Source organism: Trichoderma aggressivum, assembly GCF_033847375.1.
Source record: "Trichoderma aggressivum f. europaeum strain CBS 100526 chromosome Unknown scaffold_001, whole genome shotgun sequence".
NCBI classification, from domain to species: Eukaryota; Fungi; Ascomycota; class Sordariomycetes; order Hypocreales; family Hypocreaceae; genus Trichoderma; species Trichoderma aggressivum.
In genome coordinates, this window is record NW_026946367.1 from 1,657,453 (window position 1) to 1,680,480 (window position 23,028).

Here is a 23,028-nt window from a genome sequence, read left to right on the forward strand (position 1 = left end):
ATCTCGTCATACCATTTATCGGCTGCGAGGAGAAGATGGATGTCTTACAGCTGAAGCAATGGCCCACCATGGGTCCTGTTGGCTGTGTGTTTTTCACTTGTGCTAAGGCGACGGAAAAAAAGCCACGAGTGAGGGCTCGAGCTTTTATGGCGTGATAACCCGCATTGTAAAGTGAAGGGGTTGTATATATGTGGGCTATGGAACCTCAGAAGAATGCAATATTGTACTAGACGAGAGCAAATCTAGTGACTTATGGACAGGGTGCCATGTACCTCGGATAGCACGTTTGCTGGGGCCACAGAGCGAGCGGCAGAGGCTGGTGACAGACTTGTTTGGGATGATCTGGGATACTGACCAAACTAATCCTGCCTCTCTCAAGGCCATGAAGACGGCGACTCGTTTAAGCCTGGCATCATCAATCAAGGCCTTGGTGATTTTATCAGATGGTGGAGTGATATGGCTATAGTAGCTGAGACTAGAGGGACATAGCTATAGTATACAAGATTAGATGAATATTACTATAATAGTAGAGATATGTTTGGATTCTGAGGAAGATCAAGGCACGACTATCAGCACGACTGTGGGTGGTTTGTTATTTGTACCAAGGGCATTGGATGAGGAGGAGGAGGGTGAGCTGGAGCAGGAAATGCGTAATAAGAATTTTACTTGGTATGGATATGGCTTCAGGGGCAGGCCGGAAACTTGAGCAATTGAGTGAAGATTTAGGGCCAAGGAGAGCAAGGTAGCATTTGGGCGTCAGAAAACATTGAATCTGGGTACCTACTAGGCACGATGGGAGGGTTGATTGCTGTGATATACTAGGTACTACCCATGTGAATGGGTTGCAGCTGGAGAGACATTTAGTTGCTGGGAGACTGGGGCTAGGTAGTTGTAGATATTTTGCCCGCTCATGTGTTGTAAGTGTGACCAAGTGCAATCTCAGTTGTAGCTAGATACTTTTCTGTTCAAACAGTATAACAATTTAGTGCTATATTTGCTTCCCGCCCTGTTTATTCTGTTATCCCTTGTCTTCTTGGAACGACCAATGCTAGACTTGGGGGATGCTAAATTAACGTAGCCAATCTAGAGCATTGGGTGATGACATTTTCATTTGAAGTGATGGTGACATCATAGTGTTGCACATCAAAAAGAGGGCACGCATTCCCTCCATCAACGAAAATGCAACCAATTGACATTTCACCTCATTATTTACTCGCTTCCTTATTTTTTCCCTCAAATGGGCAAACAGAAATATATCAGATGCTGCATCACTAGAGCCGAATCACTTTGTAGCAGAGGTACGGGATTTGGAGCGCTGTAATCCGCCCCTCACTTACCCTGGAATCTCCGGTTTCTTCTGACAAATCTAGCATCTCATTCATATGCACCTTGTTCACAACACAAACAATCGCCCTTTGTTCCTTTGCTCAACTGGTCGATAATGTCTGCCCACAGAGACTCCCCCGAAATGTCCACATCAACGAGAAACGTGTTGGGCAGAGTCAGGCGGATGGTCCCGCCGATGCTGGACACGTATCATAAGGGTATGCGAATGATCGATATGACAAGACGAGTCCGGCTTCTCAGTCCAGCTTGCAGAAGAAGTCACCCATCGTCCCTATCTTAAAGCATTGAGAATGAGAGACGGAGAAGCTGACACAAACTCACAGGTCAGCTGGGCCGAGTTGCTGTCATTGGAGGCAGCGAGGACTATACCGGAGCTCCGTACTTTTCGGCCATGGCCAGTGCGAGGTTGGGATGTGACATGGTGAGTGAGCGAAGTGTGGTGATGTTCTTCTCCATCATCAGACGCCGCCATTTGGCCACGGAGCAGAAGAAACATCAGAACATTCTCTGGAGATGAGATTGAGCATAGATGTGATGCTGATGCGAAACTCGACAGTCACACGTCATCTGCACTCCGGCAGCTGCGGCAGTCATAAAGACATATTCACCAAACCTCATGGTTCACCCACTCATGCGCCAATCTTCTCCGCAGAACAAAACATCAGAGGACGAAGACTCCAACCCCGACCACGTAGCCCGCAAGATCATCGATATGCTAGGTCGACTACACGTCCTGGTCGTAGGCCCTGGACTAGGCCGTGATCCGCTCATGCAAGCAACCGTAGCCCGCGTCATCAGGGCTGCCAGAGAGTCCAACATGCCCGTGGTTCTCGACGCCGATGCTCTACAAATTGTCCAAACCGATCCAGATGTGGTCAAGGGCTACAAAAATGCAGTCTTGACCCCCAACGTTGTCGAGTTCAAGCGTCTATGCGATGCCCTCAAGATCGACGTCGGCCACCAGTCCAGCGAGACGGGCAAGGTAGAAACCCTTGCTAAAGAACTAGGCGGTGTGACAATCATCCAGAAAGGCTCCAAGGACTTTATTTCCAACGGCAAAGTCACTCTGGTCAGTGATCTGGAGGGTGGGAAGAAGCGAAGCGGTGGGCAGGGCGATACTTTGACTGGAGCTGTAGCCACATTCTTGGGATGGCGAAGGGCTTATCTAGATGGCCTGTGGAAGAATCATGAGCAGCCTGCTCTTGATGCCGATGAGATGATGGGCTTGGCTGCGTTTGGAGGAAGTGCGGTGACTAGAGTAAGTTGTGCTCAAACGGTGAAGCCATATCTGGCTTTTCTCAGCAATACTAACGGACAATTTGCTTCTAGGAGTGCTCTCGGCTAGCCTTTGTCAAAAAGGGGCGAAGCCTGCAGGCAAGCGATCTCACAGACGAGGTACACACTGCCTTTATGGGACTATTCGGCGAGGTCGATGGCGAAGCAGACGCGGCAAAGCTGTAACCTATGATGTGCCGTTGATGTCATGTTCTTCACGTCACAGTCACACGGCGTTTGATTGTGTCGTGTTTCAGAGAGAAAACACATCGTAGCGAGTTCCGATGCCTGTTTTCCGAGCCATTCATGTACAGTAGAAGGCGAAATGGGTGTTGCAAAGTAGCCAGATACCCAACAATCATAGTCCAATGGGGCATTATATCCAGTCGCTCAGGCTATACACCCATCCCAGCTATACCCACGATGGACGTTGGACAATTGAAAATGACAAACAAACAACTACATCTTGAAGGATCGCGGGGTCATACCTGTGGCTGTTGCAACTTGCCGGACACGGCCTGTAGCACGAGGTTGAACTGACTATAACTCCCTGCCTGCCTCGTCTCAAGGGGTCTGGCTCCCTATCCTTCATCCTTCTTGAGAAAAGCAAGAAGCTAAGACGACTATCGAATCCCGCATACTCATTCTAGTTCGTTGCCACGCACTCTTCACAATGGGCGTCGACTATGGCTTCGATGTCTATCCCCCCCTCGGCCCAGAATGCCAGGACCTCTACGCGTCGTTCCTCGAAGAAGTCGTCCATCAATACAAGCAAGCCATCCACCCAAATACCGGCAAGCCCCTGATCCAAATCGTCGGCTCCCCTGGAACCCAAAACGCTTACATCTACTTCGACGTCGGCGAGGGTCCAATACTGCCATACAACATGGACTACTTGATGCGTTTTGAATCCGGGCTCGTCGATGATAATGTGATGAAGTATCTAAAGGAGGTCTACTTGATTGCCCGACGGTACTTCCCCAATAACGTGCAGTTCTGGGTATTGGGGGCGTCCCCGTCTCTTATTCAGGTGCTTGATAGGATTCCGAACATGAAGATGGAAGAGGGACCGCCACGGACGGGGGAGAGGTGGTACAAGGTGCGGGCTGAGCTTCTTCGTCTGGGAAGAGAGCAGGGACAGGGAACGAAAGATGGACAAGACATCAAGGATGTAGGCTCTACACAAGGTAAATAATATAGGCATCCTCTACAGCCGGCTGGATGAGGCCGAGGCCATAGACTGGCAAGTGCTGTTGGATCTGTTTACATCATTTCATCTACTCGTGAGATATACAAACTCCAATAATGTAAGCCATGTGAATCATGTCTCACCCCCAAGCTGAAATCTCGAATCCTCACACCCATAACACCACCCAAGTCCCAACAAGCCTCTCTCGGTAATATGAGTAAACGTAACACAAATAGAACAGAAACAATCTGTGTGCAGCCTAACCATGAAACAACGGCACCACTCATACAACGACAAGAGAAGAAATAGATCCTCTACTAATACTAAGCCACACTTCCTCCCTGTTCCATCAACCCAACGTCCACCTCGCGGAAAAAATAAGAAGAAAATATAGACCCAGCGTTCTATTTTATTTCCATGAAGCAACTTATTCCCAACAGGCGACCAAAACAACACAGGTAGACGCTGAGCCACATACTCTTCCACAAGGGGCCTCGCAATTGCCGCGCCCAAGATTAGCGCTTCGATTGAAGTGAAGTCGACGTCCTCCTCGCTGATTGCCTTCTAAACCTCGCATCCAAAAGCCTGTTTGGTCCGACGAAGCACCGGAATGGCAAGTATCATATCTGGTATAGCAAAGGAAGTGTCTCTACTGAAGAGAGATGAACTGAGAACCCATAATCCATATTCCGAACAACGCGCCATCCGTTCAAACCTTCCTAACAGAATCCATACTCCGCATCTCCTAACCGGTACTATCCATCCATCTTGAGGACATAGTAACTGAAATCCATAATTCATGACTCCAAAATGCGCCATGTGTTTTCGAAATCTGCAAACTGAGCCCCGTAACTTGCAACTCCTGAAAGATACTACTCATCTTTGATCAGTGTCTTGCGGATAGTGTTTTTGTTACGTGCTGTTGGAATTTACACCACGTCTTCGTTTTAGATCCGAAGTTGGTAAAGCAACCTACCTCAGCAGGCAGACATAACCTGTCCGCGAACCTGTGCAAGATTACTCTGCACATACGTTAGAATTTGCTTGATGCGTAGGCATGACTGGATTCCTGCGACTTGGGATCAACGGTACCTAATTCAATATCCAATCAAGCTCCAACTTGCGAGCCAATATTTCAATGGCCTTTTTTCCCAAGTTCTTAAAAGCGCGTCGACAATCAAGTGGCATGCGGTAAAAAAAACCCTTCAGCTTGAATCCAGACCGGTCCCCAAGAGCCAAGGTATATATCCCTCTATTTTAGGCTACTACAGCTACGTCCTATAGTCACAGCTACTATAGTTATGTTCATCTAGTCTTGCATACTATATCTATATTCCCCTAATCTCAGCTACTATATCTATATTTCCCTAATCTTATCTACTACAGCTATGTGCTTTTAGTCTCTGCTACTATACCTACATCACTCCACTATCTGATATCATCACCAACTTGGGGTACGAAATCATAGCACTCTTCTTTATATAAAAAGTAGCCGCACAACCCAATGCCTATGCAAAGAAAACCCGAGTTCAACTGTGTGACTGTGAATTTTATCAAGTTATCTATTCTTTATTCGAGCCTACGCACATAGTGTAGGACACATGCACGACGATTTCAAGCACAAGTCACCTCTCAGACGTCTCTGTCTAGATTTAACAGAACAAAAGGAATCAAGGACATCCATTGAGTTAATGTGCTCGTATTTTACAAGTGGTAGAATGACTGGCGCGTCTCCCTTTATAAGCCATGGCCCTCTCATTTGGCGCAGCCATCACTTTTTATCCCCCCCCCCCTTCCTCCATCTCTAGAGAACGACCAACAATAATTGGTATAGACAGCAGCACCCCTCCAACAGTGACCTTTTTCTAGTTCGCTCGACGCGCGCTTCAACTTATTATTTGTTTAGCCGAGGAAGCTCTTGACGAAGTTGACGGTGACGTCCTTGAGTCTGGCCTCGAGGTCCTTGCTCAGGGCACCCTCCTTGTCGATGGTGGCGAGCAGGTCAGACTCGTTGGTCTTGAGGTGGGCAAGGAAGTCAGACTCCCACTTGAGGATCTGGTCGACGGGGATAGAGTCGAGGTGACCGTTGATACCAGCGTAGATGAGGGGAACCATCTCGTTAACGGCCATGGGGGAGTACTGCTTCTGCTTCAGGAGCTCGGTCAACTGTAATCACGGCTGGTCAGCTACCTCACGCGGCCTAAAACTCACCGATATGCAAGGGGGATATAACTCACACGCTCACCACGGGACAGGGTCTGCTTGGTGGCAGCATCAAGATCGGAACCGAACTGGGCGAAAGCGGCAACCTCACGGTACTGGGCCAAGAAGAGCTTCAGGGAACCAGCGACCTGCTTCATGGCCTTGAGCTGAGCGGCGGAACCGACACGAGAGACGGACAGACCGACGTTGATGGCAGGTCGGATACCCTTGTAGAACAACTCGGACTCCAAGAAGATCTGGCCATCGGTAATGGAAATGACGTTGGTGGGAATGTAGGCAGACACGTCACCACCCTGGGTCTCAATGACGGGCAGGGCAGTCATGGAACCGCCACCGTGCTTGTCGTTGAGCTTGGCGGCACGCTCCAGCAGACGGGAGTGCAGGTAGAAGACGTCACCGGGGTAAGCCTCACGTCCGGGGGGACGACGCAGCAGAAGGGACATTTGCCGGTAGGCGACGGCCTGCTTGGACAGATCGTCGTAGATGACCAGGGAGTGCTTTCCATTGTCACGGAACCATTCACCAATGGAAGCCTTAAGGAATTGATTTGTTAGTAAAGAGTAGGAGGAATGGCAAAGGGAATGGATCGTGGACATACACCGGTGAAGGGAGCAATGTACTGCAGAGGAGCGGCCTCAGAGGCAGTAGCGGCGACGATGATGGAGTACTTCATAGCGTCGTTCTCCTCCAGGGTCTTGACGAGCTGAGCAACGGTGGATCGCTTCTGGCCGACGGCGACGTAGATGCAGTAAAGCTTCTTGGTCTCGTCGTTGGAGTCGTTCCATCGCTTCTGGTTAAGGATGGTGTCGAGAGCGACGGCAGTCTTACCGGTCTGACGGTCACCAATGATCAACTCACGCTGACCACGGCCGATGGGAACCATGGCGTCGACGGACTTGAGACCGGTCTGCACGGGCTGGTTGACGGACTTGCGGGGCAGGATACCGGGAGCCTTGAGCTGAGCACGGCGCTTCTCCTTGGTGTTGAGAGGGCCCTTGCCGTCAATGGGGTTACCCAGAGCGTCGACGACACGGCCGAGCAGCTCAGGGCCGACAGGGACGTCGACCTTTGCGGGCAGTTAGCATTGTTTCTGGCAGTGCAGCCTTATATAACTCACAATTTCACCGGTACGCTTGACAGTCTCGCCCTCCTTGACCAGACGATCGGAACCGAACAGCACGACACCGACCTGGCCGGCCTCGAGGTTCATGCACATGCCCTTGACGCCGGAAGCGAACCTGGATGCTGTTAGCTGCAAGTGTTGTTGAATGAGGAAGAGGAATGTCCACATACTCGACAAGCTCCTCGGCCTGGACGTTGGCCATACCGTGAACACGGGCGATACCATCACTGCCCTCATAGTTAGAAAAAAATTACCCAGAGTAGAAAAAAGCTCATCAGTCGGTAAGAAGCATGTCTTTTGATAACCCTCCATCGCATGCATCCAACGTTGACAAGGATTGCATCCGGCGTTGCGGCTTCAAAGAGCAAAGACAGCTTTTGATAGGTGGCCTCCACATACCCAACAGACAGGACACGGCCAGTCTCAGCAAGACCGGACTCCTCCTGGACACCACGGATTCGCTGCTCGAGGATAGAAGAGACCTCAGTGGGCGAGGCCTTTGCGTCGGAAGCGTAGGTGCGGACAGCGTTGATGGCGGCCGGTGCGGCATTTCGAGTCTACATTGGGTAAGGAAAAAACCATGTTAGCCGAACGGCCAATACAAGAGTATGGAGAACCCCGGCAAGGCATGAAAAAGCTCAAAAGGCGTGCTCTGCGGCTCGAAAAAAGTCCAAGATGAGCTCAATTGAGGTCGGTAAGCCAAGTTGCAGGCGGATGCGCATGGCTGTGATGCGTCCTCCTCGTTGTCCATGGCCGGGATTCATTTTTTTTCTGCCCCATCGTCGCCTCGGGCTTGCGGAAAAAAAGACACTCACCACGGAGACTCGGCCAGCAGCGACGGCGCCGACAGCGCGAGAGGACTGGCGGAGGGCGTTGCGGAACATCTTGAGGGAGGAAACTAGGGGCCTCAGAAGAGAGGGGAGCAATTGCAGCGGCGTGCAATTGGGGAGGGTGATTGAGGGTTTGTTGATGTCTGCCTTTTGCAGGAAGAGCAAAATGGAGATTTTCGGGAGGAGAGGCGATGGAGAGAGCAGAGTCTGTGAGGACCAAGGTGGGGTTCTCGGGTTGCCTCGCTGGCCAATCACGGCCACTTGCGCGGTTTTGCTGGAGGAGTCCGACGCCGCCTTAACAATTTTCCATGGGCAGCTTAGTGGGAGGGAAAACGGAGGCTAATACTGGAAGGGGAGGCTTTTTTTGTGTGGTATTTGTTGGTGCCTTTGATTCCTGCCTGATCGTAAAGGCACGCATTTGCTCATCGTGGAGAAGGCAAGTGGCCAGGCAGGGGTGAAACCGGGTTGAGGTTGCAGTTTGTGACAGTGCTGGAGGTACGTACCAGAACATTCAAGTTGAAGCATCTCTTTTCTCATTGACTGGAACGCAGCGATGATTTATCCGTCTCATTAAAAGAACAACATGGCCTTTGATTGTGAAATGATAGGAATAACTTTGTAGAGGCTCAAGTATTGTAAAGATGATGATGGATGGTAAATGCTGTGTTGGTTGGTGAGAAACAGCTGCGGAAAAGCAATACTGTAGGCGCTCTTGCATGAAACTGATGATGCTGCATCACCTTGAAATAATGTGACACAGATATGTACAATGCATCATCTACACAGAACATGACTCATTACTGCCACAGTGAGAAATCCATTAAGAGAATTTTGACATGCCGTATCAACACTTCATGATATGAAGCCATTGTGATTCATCGTCAAGCAAATACATCGCTACTGGAGGGAAACAACATGGAGGTTTCTACAAAACAAAAGACAGCGGATAATCAGCATGAATATCCCCCACCACGACAACAAACAGGCACAGGCATTGCCCCAAAGGTATAAATGGTGCCATCACATTGCAGGGGCAAGTATATGTGAAGCCGGCATAGCGCCGGTCGGTCTCTCAGGCCGTTGCTCGACTCAAAAATCTTGGTACGAGCTGATGTAAAAATCAAGCGGAAGAATACATGACCATATGATCCTTTTTACCCCCAAATGTTCGCCATGCCCATTTCCTTCAAGACAAGAAAAAAAATATTTAATTCGGTTGGCTTTTTTTTTAACCGTTTATCGGACAATGCCATCGAAGCGGCCCTTGAACCACTTGACAGTCTCATCGCGCTTGATGCGGTGAGAAGAACCGATTCTGCTCTTCATGCGGCGGCGGCGGGTGACACGCTCACCGGGGCGGGTCATGCAGCAGTAGAAGTCCATGCCGTAGATACCGATGGAAGGGTCGTACTTGATACCGAGATCGATGTGCTCGCTGATACCGAAGCCGAAGTTGCCAGTCTCGGAGAAGTTGCGCTTGCGAAGCTCGTACTCCTTGACCTTGAGGCCACGCTCGAGAATCTCCTCAGCCTGTCCATCACTGTTAGTCAAAATTATATTCCTTGTTGGATTTCCAGGTTCAATTTACCTTGGGGCCGCGGACGGTGACGTGGACAGCAATCTTTTCGTTACGGCGGATACCAAAGGTACGGACGGTGTAACGGGCCTTGCCTGTAGTCAAAATTGGTTAACATCTTGGCCGTTTTGCCTCCTCATGGAAAAAATTGATTGCGAACGCACTGTAGACGGGGGTTTGACCAGACAGCTGCTCAAGCACCTTGGCGGCACGAGTGAGCCTGTCACCAGATTCACCGACGGAGATGTTCAGAACGAGCTTCTGGATCTTGAGCTCCCGCATGGGGTTGCTAGTCTTCTCGGAGGCCATTGCTGCGGTTGTTTTGCGACGTTTCTGCTGCTGCGCCGGAAAAAAATGGCAAAAAGTGAGGTTGAACAAGCTTGGCCGATTTTGTGAGGGCGGGAAAATTTCGAGGGTTTGTCTGCCCTCAAGCGAGAGCACAGAAAAGCGGGGTGCAGATCCAAACAAGGGCTAGCGTTTTCGTTCGCATCGCCGCTAGTGAGCTTGATGCCTCACATTGGCCCCAGCGAGCTATCACTAGCAAAAGCTACTAAACAGTACTCTATCATGCTCCTAAGAGCAGGCTAATGGTGAGTATTCAAAAAGTAAATGCAGATAGTACCTACAACACGTCTCCTTCAGCTGCCAAATCAGTCACGCCTCGGGATTGATGCAGCAGCAGCCAGCCATCCCCACCACCAAGTAAACCATCTACCATGCCACTTTTTCACGTTTTGCCATTTCACACATCTTCTACTTTGTAGTATTTATACAGGTAGCGACTAAAAAGTAAATGTCGTTTCCATTGTCTCATAACTTATTCATCGTTAAAGGATGTCGTAAAAAGAAAAGAAAAAGCAGAATGAAAGATACATTCAAGCAAGAAAAACCCGCCCAAGACATGAAATTGCCATCTGTTTTGAAAAGAAAGAAAAAACTCCCACTTCTTGCCTCTTCCCCCGTCATCACGGGCCAGCAACATGGCTGAATACCTTTGCAGCCAGTTGGCTCAACAATCTCGCCCTATCGGCTTGGGGAAGTTCCTATGTATACATTAGCGCTCAGGGATATCTGAATAATCAAGTCAGTCTCAGAATGATCTGAGATGCGTAAGTGGTGTTGGGTGGTTATGCAGCACTGTGCCTTACCCGGAAGACTTCGTAAACGCTCTTCCCTTTGGCGTCTCTGACGGCGCCGAGTCGGTTGCCGGCCACTGCTCCGGCGAGCAATCCAGGAACATTGCCAACAATGAATCCCAGAGCGCCGCCGCTGACTGCACCGACCATACCCCACATGGTCGAGCCGGCGCCCTGTTGATTTGGAGTTCCATCCTCTGAGAACCCCTCGTCTCGCATCATCTCCTCAAAGGCATCGCTAAACTGTGCATTTTCCGTCTCTTGGCGGCCGCTTGGGGTTGTGCCGCCGTTCCTGTTCTCAAAGTGCTCCCATGCCCACGAATAGCTCTGCCCCGTAGAGTCTTCTGCGTCTGAAAAGGGATCGGCCGCCGGCGGCACGTGGTAGTATCCTCGCTGGAGGTCGTATTCTCGTCGTCTGGTAGGGTCGGAGAGGGTGTAGTATGCGTCATTGACAAGCTGGAAGCGTCGAGTCCTCTGCTCACGGTCGGGCGAGTCGTTGGCGACCCGATCGGGGTGCGTTTTCAGGGCAGCCCTAGGAGAGAGACGGTCAGTTGGTCACCGCCACGGACGATGGTGTTGACATGGACGGACGGGGGACATACTTTTTATACGCATCTCGGATTTGCGAAGCAGAGGCCTTATCTGAAACCTCGAGAATTGCATCTGTGTGGTGTATAAATGTATTAGCAGGTGCCTTGGCACAAAGAGTCTCCAACGCAGAGCATTGTCTTGACTCTTGTCTTGGATCAATGGCGGGGAGAGCTTGGGCATTGCAGCGTCGACTCACAATAATCAGGTGGCGTGTTTCTCGTCATTGTGTTGATTGTCTTGGGAGGCTTGAAGAAAGAAAGAAAAATCGGCTACCTTCTCATCCCTATGATTTAATAGATGCAAACAAAATAGCCAAGGTAGTGAATTGATAGGTGCCTGATGCAGGTTCGGTGCTACACGCATGCAGGCCCAGCACGATGATTTATCCAGTAACACGTCAACGTCATGTGGCGAGACGAATATGTGGCTGGTGCCACGTTTGCGCATCTGCAGCCCGACTCCACAAACAGGTTCGTTCGCATCATGGCAGGTACATGCTTAGCTTGGCCGCGTGTGTTTTACGGGGGAAAGCTGTTATTAAGGTACACCAAACAAAGCGAAATACGGCCGACGCTGTACAGCAAACACTTTATTAAGGTACTTGCATAGTAGCAATTTATAAAATAACATTACTTGTACGCTGTTGAAGATGCTCTGTCGAGTGTCCAGCTTCGCCTCTAATCCAATAGGCTATCCATCCAAGAAAATCTCTATAAATAAAATGAGCAAAATAAAAAAAACCCGGCCTCCCTAGCGATGTTTCCTAAATGTGGCAATGTCATTATTCCCACTCTCTCTAAACGCCAACTGACCTTGCGATCCGTAATCTCATCAATGTAAAATTTCAGCCTGGAAGATCGTGTAAATACTGCTGTGCCCTAGTGATGGCATCTTGGGCCACTTGCAGAGCGTCGTCTATCTTGCCAACCTTTTGGTAGTAGGCTGCAAGCACCCACATGTCTCGGATGACACGTAAATTCGAGGTCGTACCATGTGCTGCCTCTCGCATGTGGATGGCCTGCTTTAAATTCTCTTCAACGCGGTCCCAGTCCTGTTTGCTCTCACATATTCTGGCCAGCATCTTGCGAGCATATGCGTGGAATCTGGCGTTTGAAAGCGCGCCTGACCAGAACTGGGTGGTATCCAGCAGGTCCAACGCCATCTGCTCCGCCTTCTCCTTATCATCCAGGTCCATTTGCGTAAACTCCAACATGAGAGCGTCGACTCTCAGCTTCTCCAAGTTGCCATCGTTGCCGTCACTCACCAAGGGTTCTTCGTGATGGCCTAGATTCTCGAGACCTTCGTACATAATCTCCCGTCTATTGGCGAGCCCGTTATTCCTACGCAATCTTGTCCGGCCATCCCAGATCAACTGCTCATATAGCCAAAACTCCTGAGGGGCTGATCTCTTAATGTGCTCCGAAAGAAGATCGACATTCCGTAGCCATGCTTGCCGTAACAGATAACAGATGAATTGACGGCCATGCTCGGTTTGATAGTCGCACGACAAGAGCTGTTGGAGGATACGGACGAGAGGGTGGGTTTCGGGGAAGCGGCTCCGTGCCAGGACAAGCGCATGCCGGATGAACATGCTGAGGAGCTGTAAATGACCTCGGTCGATCATGTCATATATTGTGTCAAGCATGTGCCACAAAAGGTCAGGGTGGTCCTCGGTCAGTACGTATTCCATGACGTAGAAACCCTTCCTGGCAGCCATGCCCGCTAGGTCACCTTTACCATAGGACCACAGGTCGAAAACCAACTCGAACGTCCGGTACATGGTGCGGCTGTCTTGAATAGGCTTGTTGGGAGTGGCAAGGTATCGGGACATGGGATCGGACGCTATGCGATACGACTCTAGTTTCTCCGAACTCCAAGTCATGACACCATTTAAGACGAGTTCCAGATCCGCGAGAGGCTTGAATTGGGGGTTTGGCACCAGGTCAAGGCCGGTAACTGCAAAGGTTTCTGGCGTCCTCGGTACTTCCTCGACATCGTCATCCTCGTGCTTTGAATCGGTCGAAGAAGAAGACGTGGAAGTGGGGGTGGCAGCGGAAGCGGAGGAGGGAGTAGAGGCTTTGGTCTCAACGGCTGATTTGCGATATGCTCGTTTTCTTATGTTCCACTTCTTGAATCTCTTTTTATACATTTGCTCGCTTTTGCATTGGGTTAGCACACTGGGTTAGTCCACCCCTCGCCTCGCTTGGTATTTTGCCCATTCTTTGCACCCGAGTAGTACGAGTAGTACTCGCATGTACCTTGGGTAAGGTAGTAGGCGTAGGCATGCGCAAGGAGGTAGGTAGCAAATAGCAAACAGCACACAGCAGGGCCGTGACTTACGTAGCAGCGAAGCCATACTTGGTCTCCATAATGGCCATGATCTCGTTCAACTTGCGGTTGTCGCCTATGTATAGCGCCTCAATGAGGTCCTTCCGCGCGGCCCACTCCTTCTCCGTGTGCTCTTTGACGCTCGGCCTCTCGACGACCGGCGGCGAATTGCCCGGCAGGCGAGGGGCCAGAGCCGGCAGACGGGGCCTGGCGGGATACATGGCGGGATGCTGGCCAGGTGGCGCGGTTACTGCTATGCTGCCCATGGATAGCTATTCTGGAGTACAAGTAGACAAGACATGGCCAGGCGCATGGCCATGACGGGCCCTGAAGGAATCGGAAGAAGAAGGTTTTTGGTGCAGAAGTTGAGCCACGATGCGAGTGGTCGTGGATTCCAAGGTACTAGGCTAGTACCTCGCTACCTCGTGCCTTACAGTGCCGCGTACAGGTACCTCGGCAGCTACCCGGGCCGGAGAAGCAGTCAAGTGATCTGCGTCTGATTGGCGGTAAAGGTTCCCTGCATGGAATTTAAGCTTTTTGCAGCGGTTGGATTGGCCGCGCATCACGTGGGCCGTTTGGCTGCTTGTACTGGTACGGATCCCACGAGACAGAGTTTGTCCGTCTATTTGTGGTTCAGGGCCAGTGGCGCGGAGTAGCGACGAAATTCGACAACGACAAACTGTGACGAGCATGTGGTGCCGTGATTTATCAGCACTTGGGATACCCGATGGCTACAAAGAAAGCTGCGGCAAGTACCGAGTATAAGTTGGGAATATTTTTTGGCTCCGTACAGAGTATCTATTGATTTTATAGCCAGACAGTCTCTATTTCTGGACACGCCTCGCATGTCGAGCAATTATTTCCGCTCATAGTCTACCAATATATCCAGCCGTCTTATCAAGGTACGATCACGGCTCAGCTCGGTAACATCGAGAGGACAAGCCGTTCGACTACCTACGATGTGCCATCACCCAGCCAATTAGAGCAGTGGATGTTCCACCACAAATCCGATATTGATTATCATGAATCTAAAGCACTTTGACCATCCAACCAATGGCTTTTCCGTATGCTCAACCGATCGAGATAAGCTTCGGGACGATCCGGGCCCCAGTTGGGAGGATTTAATCTCGGTACCAATATATAATCAGGCTTATCTTGATGGCCGCTTGCCATAGGTGCTGTGACTACTCCGTATTGGCTACCATCATCTTGTTTGAGCCTGACCAATTGACCGATCAACTATTTTGTGCGTCGCGTTAACGAAAGTGTGAATACCCTGGACAACCTCTATATCGAGATCCGACGGACCACTGTTAGGACTCAACTACCGGAATTAACATATACTTCCGTATGTATTAGGATGCCTCGCTCCAGTGTGCTGATCACGTATTATTATTAGCCATATGAAATACGTTATAGTGAGATGAATTCGGCCCTGGTGCGTACCTGTCTTGGCATAATCAAGTTCTGAGGTATTTGTGATCATACTCTCTGTGCAAACTACTTCACCACACAACCTCACCTAGATCAAACGCAACCGTTCTAGAACATCTCAATCTAACCTTTCACCGACAAATTAATATTATTAACACCGAAAATTTCGGAGGCATTACCCGGAAATGTTGTTTCCGCAACATCAGTCTCCATTACCATTACAACGAGACAGGCTTGTTAGCACGCCTCGTGTCAGACTGCCCCGTACCAATTACGCAACTAGACTCGGCGTAGATAAGCAGTAAAACTAGGCATCGACACCAGGATCCTCTTATACCAGCATTTTATACACAATGCAGCACTCAATCTTCAGGCCGGAACATACACCGTTTCCAGGATAATTCATCTGCTATATAAGGAACCCAGGCAGTAAAATGGCAGGTTGAGAGGATTATGTTACCAATTCCATATTGATAACAAGGCCGCATCTGTATTAGTGGCCCGTAATCATAGGCTGCATGGTAGTTGTAAACTCGTAATCAACTGCTCATCACTCAATGCATGCATTGTCAACTTGTTGGACTTATTTATACCAAGAATATGCTTCACTCATAATGTCTCAAGGAAAATCGAATGATGAAGCTTCCGCTGACATGCCGTAGAAATAGGTACACCTTGCGAGCATAGATAGGTATATATATGAAGCTTGAATGACCATGGTCCAAGTTCCTTTCTCTCAACCATCCTCCACCGGAACCAACTCTAAAGGAGATGGGTAAGATGGCCGGTACTCTTCAGAAAGCACTTCCACTGCTTGGGCTTGCAGCTAGTGCCACGGCTGCTTCCACTTCAAACATCTTTTCTGTCCCAGATTCCGCTTGGAAGTCACTCAATGACAGTGTCTCTGGTCGGTTGCATCTCGCCTCACCTGCGGGACTGCCCTGCTTTACCAGTTATGAGAATGCATGGGGGCTTGACGCAAATGCGCCCAACGCAGCACAATGCCAGATTGTAGAATCTGGGCTGTCGACGTCGCTGGATATCATCTCGAGATTTGGAGGTTACCATAACCCAACTTTCAGCACTTGCATGAGGCGCGGCCAGAGATGCACCCTGACCGCAACCGGAGGCATTCGCAACGATACCTGCTTTCAAGGAACTGTCCCCGACTACTATGTAGATGCTCGGTCAGTTGAAGACATCCAAAAGAGTCTAGTGTTTGCACAGCAGTACAAACTTCCCGTCACTGTCAAGAACACTGGCCACGATTACAAGGGCGGAAGCGCAGGCGTCAACACGTTTGCCATCTGGACGCACAACTTGGCCCCTGACCCGGTGATTACTGAAAACTTCACCCCCGACGGGTGTCCCAGCCCCGTCGGACCCGTCGTGACATATCACGCCGGCCAAATCGGCACCCACTTGTACAACAGCCTTCAGGGAACCGGTTATATGGTAAGCCTCTGCCCCCATCTCTATGCCATCAAAAGCAGCTTCTAACCAATACCGCATTCATAGTCCGTTGCTGGTTCATGTCCCTCTGTCGGACCTTCTGGGGGATGGATTGCTGGCGGTGGCCACGGCATCTTCGCGCCGTCGTTTGGTCTCGGTGTGGATAATGCCCAGCAGATAAAAGTTGTACTTCCCAACGGAACATTCGTAACAGCCAACCGATGCCAGAACCAAGACATCTTCTTTGCTCTCCGTGGCGGCGGTGGAGGTACTTTTGGCGTGGTGACAGAAACTACCACCAAGCTTCACCCAGACCAAGAGTTCTCTGTGAGTCTTCCCCCATTGGCTTATTCAAGCTCAAACTATCCGTATGGTATCTTGACTAACAGCAGGCTCTTGCTGTAGTATGTGTTTTTGCAAATGCCCGTACCGGACGCTCGCGCAGCCAACGAACTTTTGGTTGCAAACGCCGAGAGGTGGTCTGACGAGGGTTGGGGAGGTCTCTACGGAGTGAGGGGCATCGTTGCTGGCAGCAACATTTTATTCCTCGGCTACAATGCCAACCTCAATCTCGACGAGGCCAAGGCTTCTCTAAAGCCAGTGACGGACTTTCTTGCATCCTTGCCGGGCAGTGGGAACCTGACTAGCATCTTCAAGACCCTGCCGAATCAGTTCAGTGCGCAGAACGACCCCGTATTGCTCTCGATTCTCTCGCCTGAGGCTGGAGTTTCTTTGACTCGATCATCCAGATTGGTACCCAAGAAGAACTTCCAAACCGCGGATGGGCAAAAGGCGATTGTCGACGCCCTCATGGCTAACAAGTTTGGCTGGGGAGCAGTCATTGCATCGCCAACCAACTATACCTTGGCCGAGTCAGACCAGCCCGGCGGCCCGGGCGAGGCTTCGGTGTCACCAGCATGGGTAAGTCCAACTTGTCAATTTTACATGGGTGATAGAATCAACATGGAGCTGACACCTCGTTATAGAGAGATTCCGTGTGGCACTTGACTTATGGAACGAACTGGAATCCAGCGGATCCTGTCGCCACAAGCCCTGAAGCTCTCGCGACCAGGTTTCGGGAGATTAGCGAGGCAATGGACCCCATGCGTGCCATTACGCCTGGGGCCGGCGCGTATCAGAATGAGGCTGATGTTTATGAGCCGGATCCCATCGGATCGTTCTGGGGGGAGAAGAACTATGCCCGCCTCCTGGCCATTAAGAAACAGCTCGACCCGGATAACTTGCTGTCGTGCTGGAACTGCATTGGGTGGAACGTGAATGATGAACGACACGAGTGCTATCTCAATGTGCGAGGCATTGGGCCATCAAACTAAGATTTCGATGTTTATCTTGGACTTGGAATTGCTTCCATGTGAAGGTACTGGGTACCTATAGGGAAGCAACTATCCAGCACTAAATACATGTACTAACTACTCTCCTCTTGAAAACGTAATAAATGCTATCCGAGCTGCTGCGAGTCATTGTCCGGGTTGTTGTAAGCTGAAAATTGCATGTGTTACCATCAAAATAAAGCCTAGACCGGAATGGGATAACGGTATTGAAGAGATTGACGAATCTGCAGCATTTGAGACATGCCGTGTCGCGTTGCAAAAAAAAACATTCCCGTTGGCGATTGCATCATGTTGTCATTGATGTCAATCCCATCGATGACGCTCACACGCGTAGTCGCTCCAGTGCAGGGAGAATCCCTGGGCGTCGCCACAGCGGGTCAAGCGCTGAGCAACGCATGCGGGGGGGTTTGAATGTGCTCCAGGGCAGGGTCAAGTGCCGAGCCGGCTGATGAGCTGTACTGTACTCGCATATGCATGCTAAGGTGAGTGACGAGGACAATGAAGCCTTTGCTCGTGTTTTACAGCAAAGCAAATAAGAATACTGAATACGATCAAAGAAATTGACTTTGTACACCGATATGTAGGCAATAGAAATCCCTAGATTGCCCTGTCAATTCCCATCCTTTCTGGCTTCCATTGGATTGTGCAATTACAGTTGAGGGCGCCGCCACAGCACACGCCCCTGTTCCCGAGGTGCATGTACATGTACTCGTACTCACACAACCTCATGTCCATCTGCCTTCGTACTTGCACACCTCCCACGGAATCGGCACCAGACCAGAATCAGCATCGACCAAGGAGAAAATCCAGGAAATCAGCTGCGGTGGCTTCATATCAAACTTGCAAAGCTTACCTGACACTTATCGTACGTGTACGCCTACTGTACGCCCCTTTCTCCGCCCTGCTCTCATTCGTCGTTCTGGCCGCAATGACACGACGAATTGATACGGCGTCTATGACGTACTTGTTACCCGAGTCCAACGTCACTCACCTGTGCGATGAGCATCGGATTGGCCTGGAAACCTGAAGCTTGCAACAGGCAGAGCAGAGCAGAGCAGCACAGCAGTCCAGACCACCTGTGCTAGTCGATACTGTGCCAGCTGCTATTGATTGGTAGCGGTCGATCAGTTGATGGAAGCAGCGAGCAGCTCGCTGTGATTCCGGGGCAGCGGCCTGGCAGCTATAAACTTCGCGGGTGCCGCAACCAGCTCTCGGCTTGGCCTCTTCTCTTCTTTCCTCCCTTCAAGCCCATCAATTGGCAACGTGCAATTCCATTAATCCGGCAGTGTTGCCATCAACCACTGCTCTTAATTCCTGTGATACCCCGAGAGCTGTTGCTCTTCACGTCTACTGCAAAAAATACCCTACCAAACCGACCCTTTTTCTTTTCTTGGTTTGTTTTTGTTTGCTTCTCGTTGCGAATACTCCCCGTTACGCAACAAGTCTAGGAGCGCCTTTTGATTTTTACAATCTGTTTTACTTTCTCTTTCTTCTCGATTTTACGTTTTAAAACCCCAAGACAACCCTAAGAACAGCAAATTCTTCCGTCACCATGGCTGCGAATGTCAACAAACCAACCGACATCAAGCAGAAGGAGGACGACATCAATCGCAAGCTGCAGATCTACGGCATCTTTCATGCATTCAAGAATGGTAAAATCCCGTCGGTATGTTCTATTCCACCATTTGTGCCAAGTGCTGGCGTGCTATAATGCGACCGTGTACTCACTCAAGCTCTAGAACGATCAAATCGACGTGGCATTGAACAGCTTCCTGCAATCCACACCTCTCGCTCGCCCCTCTGACAAGTTATCCGACGACGGAAAACTACTGGTCGAGGATGCGAGAGAGGTGGTGAAGCTTGCAAAACAACTCCTGCTTTCCAAGAACCACGGCAATCTGATCCAGGACTTCATCTGGCAGACTACCCATTACGACACACAGAGCGTTCAAGGCCCGGGAACTCCCTTGACCAAAGACGCCGCGACGCGAGACAAGGACGATGCTCTTGAAGGGCTCAGAACTCTGGGCACTTTGCTCATCACCAACGGGCAGTTCCGCAAACTTCGTGAGTCAACCTCAAGCTCCTCCTGTTCCAGTTTCATACGGCTAACTCTTCTATTATAGTCAAGGATGCTAGTATCTTAGTCCGCGACATGGTTGGGGATGGCGCTACTAACGCTGCCAACTTTGTTCGTCCCTCGGATGAGCAACTCCGCCAAATGGACCACGCCGCCCCAGACAACACCTGGCACGAGAAGCCCGACTTTTCCAAGGACAATTTTAAAAACCAAGCTCGAAACATCTACAAGGGCGATCCGAAGAAGGACGCCCAAGACGTCGTCTCGGCTGCTGCTGGTGGAACTGGTGCAGTGCCTCAAGCTGGTACTGGTGCAGTGCCTCAAGCTGGAGTAGCACCTCAAGGGGGAGACATTCCTCAGATAAGAGTCGCTCCCGAAACAGCAGTCGCACCTGAATACGGAGTGGCTCCTCAAGCTGGAGCTGTCCCTCAGGTTGGAGCAGTTCCTCAAGTTGGAGCAGTTCCTCCAGCCGCGACTCCTCAGGGCGGAGTCACAGGCACATCTCGGACCAATGCAACCTCCGGTCTCGATGCGGCTCAGGCAGTCGTGGATCAGAAGCTGGACCGTAATTTGGACGACGAGACGCAAGAGAAGGTCCAGAAGCGGAACGAGGAGTACCGCCGCAAGGCCAGAGAATACCTGAAAAAGAAGATGCCTCAAGAGCGCAGAGAACAGGTTATCTTTCGTCTCAAGAAGATTGTGCTCGAATGCCAGCAGCACCCAGATTACTCCCAAGCCGTACAGACGCTCCTCCGGCTGGCTGAGGAATACGGCCGACATGGGCGCAGGTATGGAAAGGGTTCCGCCGACTCTGCCAAGGATGTCCGTACTGGACTTTCCGCAGCCGAGGAAGATTTGCGCACTCTGATTGAGCGATTTGCCAATGGCACCTCAACCGAGGATCTTTGGCAGTCCATCGGCCAAATATACAAAGATGCCGACAGGGACCAGGAGCTTCGAGACTGGTTCAAGCAGGTTGATACCTACATTCGCAAGTGCCTGTTGGAGCAAGGCTACGTCCTTGAAGACGCCTCCACTGATGAATGGAACCGGCTCTACGACAAGGGTCGATACCTGCTGCGTGAGAAATATCGCGGCCACACCGACCGCGTTATTGACGAGCTCAGGTTTGTCGCGGATCAGTTTGACCACGACCCTCAGAACAAGGCATTTGGCGCTGCAGTCCAGAAACTATTCAAGGACTTGGGTAATGATGAGAATGGAAAGCCAACCTTCAAGCCTCACCTCGTCAAGGACCTGACCGAAGTCATTGTCCCCGCCATTTTTGAGAACATCGCATACGTGCCGATTCCACGCATCGAGTACTCTGATCCCAAAGTTGATGCGGTCATTGAGAATCTGGTCCTCGAGAGCGACAACTTCATGCCAAATGTTCTTGAAGTCGCCAGCGACAATTACTTCCGGTGGGGACGCAAGAAGATTGCCAACAAGCACAAGAATACCGCCGACATAAAGGTTACTGGTGTCCAAATGGATCTCCGAGACGTCAGCTATCACATCAAGAAGAAGTCTGGATTCCCCTCCATCACCGACACCGGAGTACTTGATCTTTTACTCCCTGGCGACGGCTTCTCCTTCAGGTTGAAGGTGTCCACTCCCGAAAAGAAGGACGCTCAGCACGTCTTCAAGGTGGAAAAGGTGGACGTCAACGTCAAGGGCCTGAAGCTCAAGATTAAGAAGTCCAAGCACAAGCTCTTGTTCACGCTCTTCAAGCCCATTGCGCTCAAGGCCGTCCGCCCGGCGCTCCAAAAGGCCATTGAAATGGCCATCAAGGACGAGTGCGACAAGGCTGATGAGTTCCTCTTCCAGGTCAAGCAGGAGGCGGACCGTGCTCTTGAAGAAGCCAAGGAGGACCCCGAGAATGCACCCAACATCTACAACCGCTACTACAAGGCTACTCACAAGAGAATTCTCCAGGGCAAAGCGAAGGCCAAGGCCATCACGCAGGACAAGAAGGTCAACGTCGCTATGACTAAACAGGAGAGCATCTTCCCCGACATCCACCTTCCTGGAGGCATCAGCTCCAAGGCCACGGAATACAAGGACCTCGCTGCCAAGGGCGATAGATGGGAGAGCCCCGTCTTTTCCATTGGCGACGCCCAGAAGAGCACGGATATCCCTCCCGTGCCGCGAATCGAGAGAAAGACCCATACTGTAACTGGCGGGCGAGTTAACGGAAACGTTAACGGCTCAGCCAATGTAGGAGGAGGTGGCTTCACGGCCGGAGAGGGCACAAGTGGCCACTCACTCGGCGGACAAGGCCTCACTGCCTACTAGGGATGCGGCGATGAGCGCCATTCCAAACGGTGGAAGAAGCGTGGCGAGCAGCCGCTTGGGGGTGGAGATATGGAAGTTCTATACCCATTGGGACAGACGTAACGTTGTTTTACTCTATTCTTTGTCATGTTGACTCTCCTTTTTCTTCTTTGTCCTAGTTCTCTTCTCTCCTTTGTTCTTGGCTTCATGTTCAATTCCCTACCGGTTACGATTCGACAAGACGTTTCTATTACATCCACCCCGCTCCTTTACTGGCGATTGCCTACCTGATACCATGGTAGTAATAGTTGTGTAGCAATTCAATTGACGAGTTTAATTTATTTGGTGTTGCAATGTGTGTTTCGTTTGACCGATGTTGGGACATCTTTTAATGACGTACGGCTGTATGATTGGTGTTGGCCCCAGCTCTTCAAAAATGATGAGATATTGAGGTAGACTTAGAAACATGTAGTGTAGTATGATCTCGGTGGCTGACGGCCACTGCCCAATTGAGTTTACGGCTATGGATTGACGACGTATCAATGAGGTTGGATGTCTTTTGCTAGTTCCCTGCTTTGTTTCTTGCTTTGTTTCTAGCCTGTGACCTGGACGCTTAACGAGGTCGAGCTACGTTGATGTTTGTACCGGCAGATGCGGCTTTGTTAGCAGCAAAGTACCGTCTGGAAGAAAACGGGTTGGACGGGATTGCCTACCTAGGCATGCACTAGCCGATCGAACGGGGGGCAACGAAGATCGGATTTACTGGATTCGAGTGCTGTAGGCCAACCTGCTGCTGTTCTTGTAGCATCCATGCT

At 50.6% G+C, this 23,028-nt stretch overlaps 8 protein-coding genes across 8 annotated transcripts; 4 read left to right on the forward strand and 4 right to left on the reverse strand.

Annotated features, from left to right (window-relative positions):
* Positions 1-1,468: 1,468 nt before the first annotated feature.
* Positions 1,469-2,808, forward strand: Triagg1_469 (uncharacterized protein; the record flags this gene model as incomplete). Its single annotated transcript, XM_062899687.1, has 4 exons — positions 1,469-1,544; positions 1,671-1,768; positions 1,904-2,605; positions 2,677-2,808. 4 exons carry the CDS (start codon positions 1,469-1,471, stop codon positions 2,806-2,808), a joined length of 1,008 nt encoding a protein of 335 aa, XP_062760819.1.
* Positions 2,809-3,295: 487 nt separating this feature from the next.
* Triagg1_470 (uncharacterized protein) lies at positions 3,296-3,817 on the forward strand (the record flags this gene model as incomplete). The annotated part of the gene is made up of 1 exon (XM_062899698.1): positions 3,296-3,817. One exon carries the CDS (start codon positions 3,296-3,298, stop codon positions 3,815-3,817), a length of 522 nt encoding a protein of 173 aa, XP_062760820.1.
* Positions 3,818-5,713: 1,896 nt separating this feature from the next.
* Positions 5,714-8,041, reverse strand: Triagg1_471 (uncharacterized protein; the record flags this gene model as incomplete). Its single annotated transcript, XM_062899709.1, has 7 exons — positions 5,714-5,977; positions 6,049-6,567; positions 6,633-7,100; positions 7,152-7,272; positions 7,328-7,384; positions 7,557-7,714; positions 7,973-8,041. The coding sequence occupies 7 exons, from the start codon at positions 8,039-8,041 to the stop codon at positions 5,714-5,716; spliced, it is 1,656 nt and encodes a 551-aa protein (XP_062760821.1).
* Positions 8,042-9,223: 1,182 nt separating this feature from the next.
* Triagg1_472 (uncharacterized protein) lies at positions 9,224-9,872 on the reverse strand (the record flags this gene model as incomplete). The annotated part of the gene is made up of 3 exons (XM_062899720.1): positions 9,224-9,517; positions 9,576-9,658; positions 9,728-9,872. 3 exons carry the CDS (start codon positions 9,870-9,872, stop codon positions 9,224-9,226), a joined length of 522 nt encoding a protein of 173 aa, XP_062760822.1.
* A 656-nt stretch (positions 9,873-10,528) lies between these two features.
* On the reverse strand, positions 10,529-11,514 carry Triagg1_473 (uncharacterized protein; the record flags this gene model as incomplete). Its single annotated transcript, XM_062899731.1, has 4 exons — positions 10,529-10,606; positions 10,712-11,231; positions 11,302-11,362; positions 11,487-11,514. 4 exons carry the CDS (start codon positions 11,512-11,514, stop codon positions 10,529-10,531), a joined length of 687 nt encoding a protein of 228 aa, XP_062760823.1.
* A 620-nt stretch (positions 11,515-12,134) lies between these two features.
* Triagg1_474 (uncharacterized protein) lies at positions 12,135-13,884 on the reverse strand (the record flags this gene model as incomplete). The annotated part of the gene is made up of 2 exons (XM_062899742.1): positions 12,135-13,446; positions 13,631-13,884. 2 exons carry the CDS (start codon positions 13,882-13,884, stop codon positions 12,135-12,137), a joined length of 1,566 nt encoding a protein of 521 aa, XP_062760824.1.
* A 1,939-nt stretch (positions 13,885-15,823) lies between these two features.
* On the forward strand, positions 15,824-17,838 carry Triagg1_475 (CAZyme family AA7; the record flags this gene model as incomplete). The annotated part of the gene is made up of 4 exons (XM_062899753.1): positions 15,824-16,507; positions 16,571-16,831; positions 16,910-17,425; positions 17,491-17,838. 4 exons carry the CDS (start codon positions 15,824-15,826, stop codon positions 17,836-17,838), a joined length of 1,809 nt encoding a protein of 602 aa, XP_062760825.1.
* Positions 17,839-19,408: 1,570 nt separating this feature from the next.
* On the forward strand, positions 19,409-22,234 carry Triagg1_476 (uncharacterized protein; the record flags this gene model as incomplete). The annotated part of the gene is made up of 3 exons (XM_062899764.1): positions 19,409-19,522; positions 19,596-19,923; positions 19,983-22,234. The coding sequence occupies 3 exons, from the start codon at positions 19,409-19,411 to the stop codon at positions 22,232-22,234; spliced, it is 2,694 nt and encodes an 897-aa protein (XP_062760826.1).
* Positions 22,235-23,028: the final 794 nt, after the last annotated feature.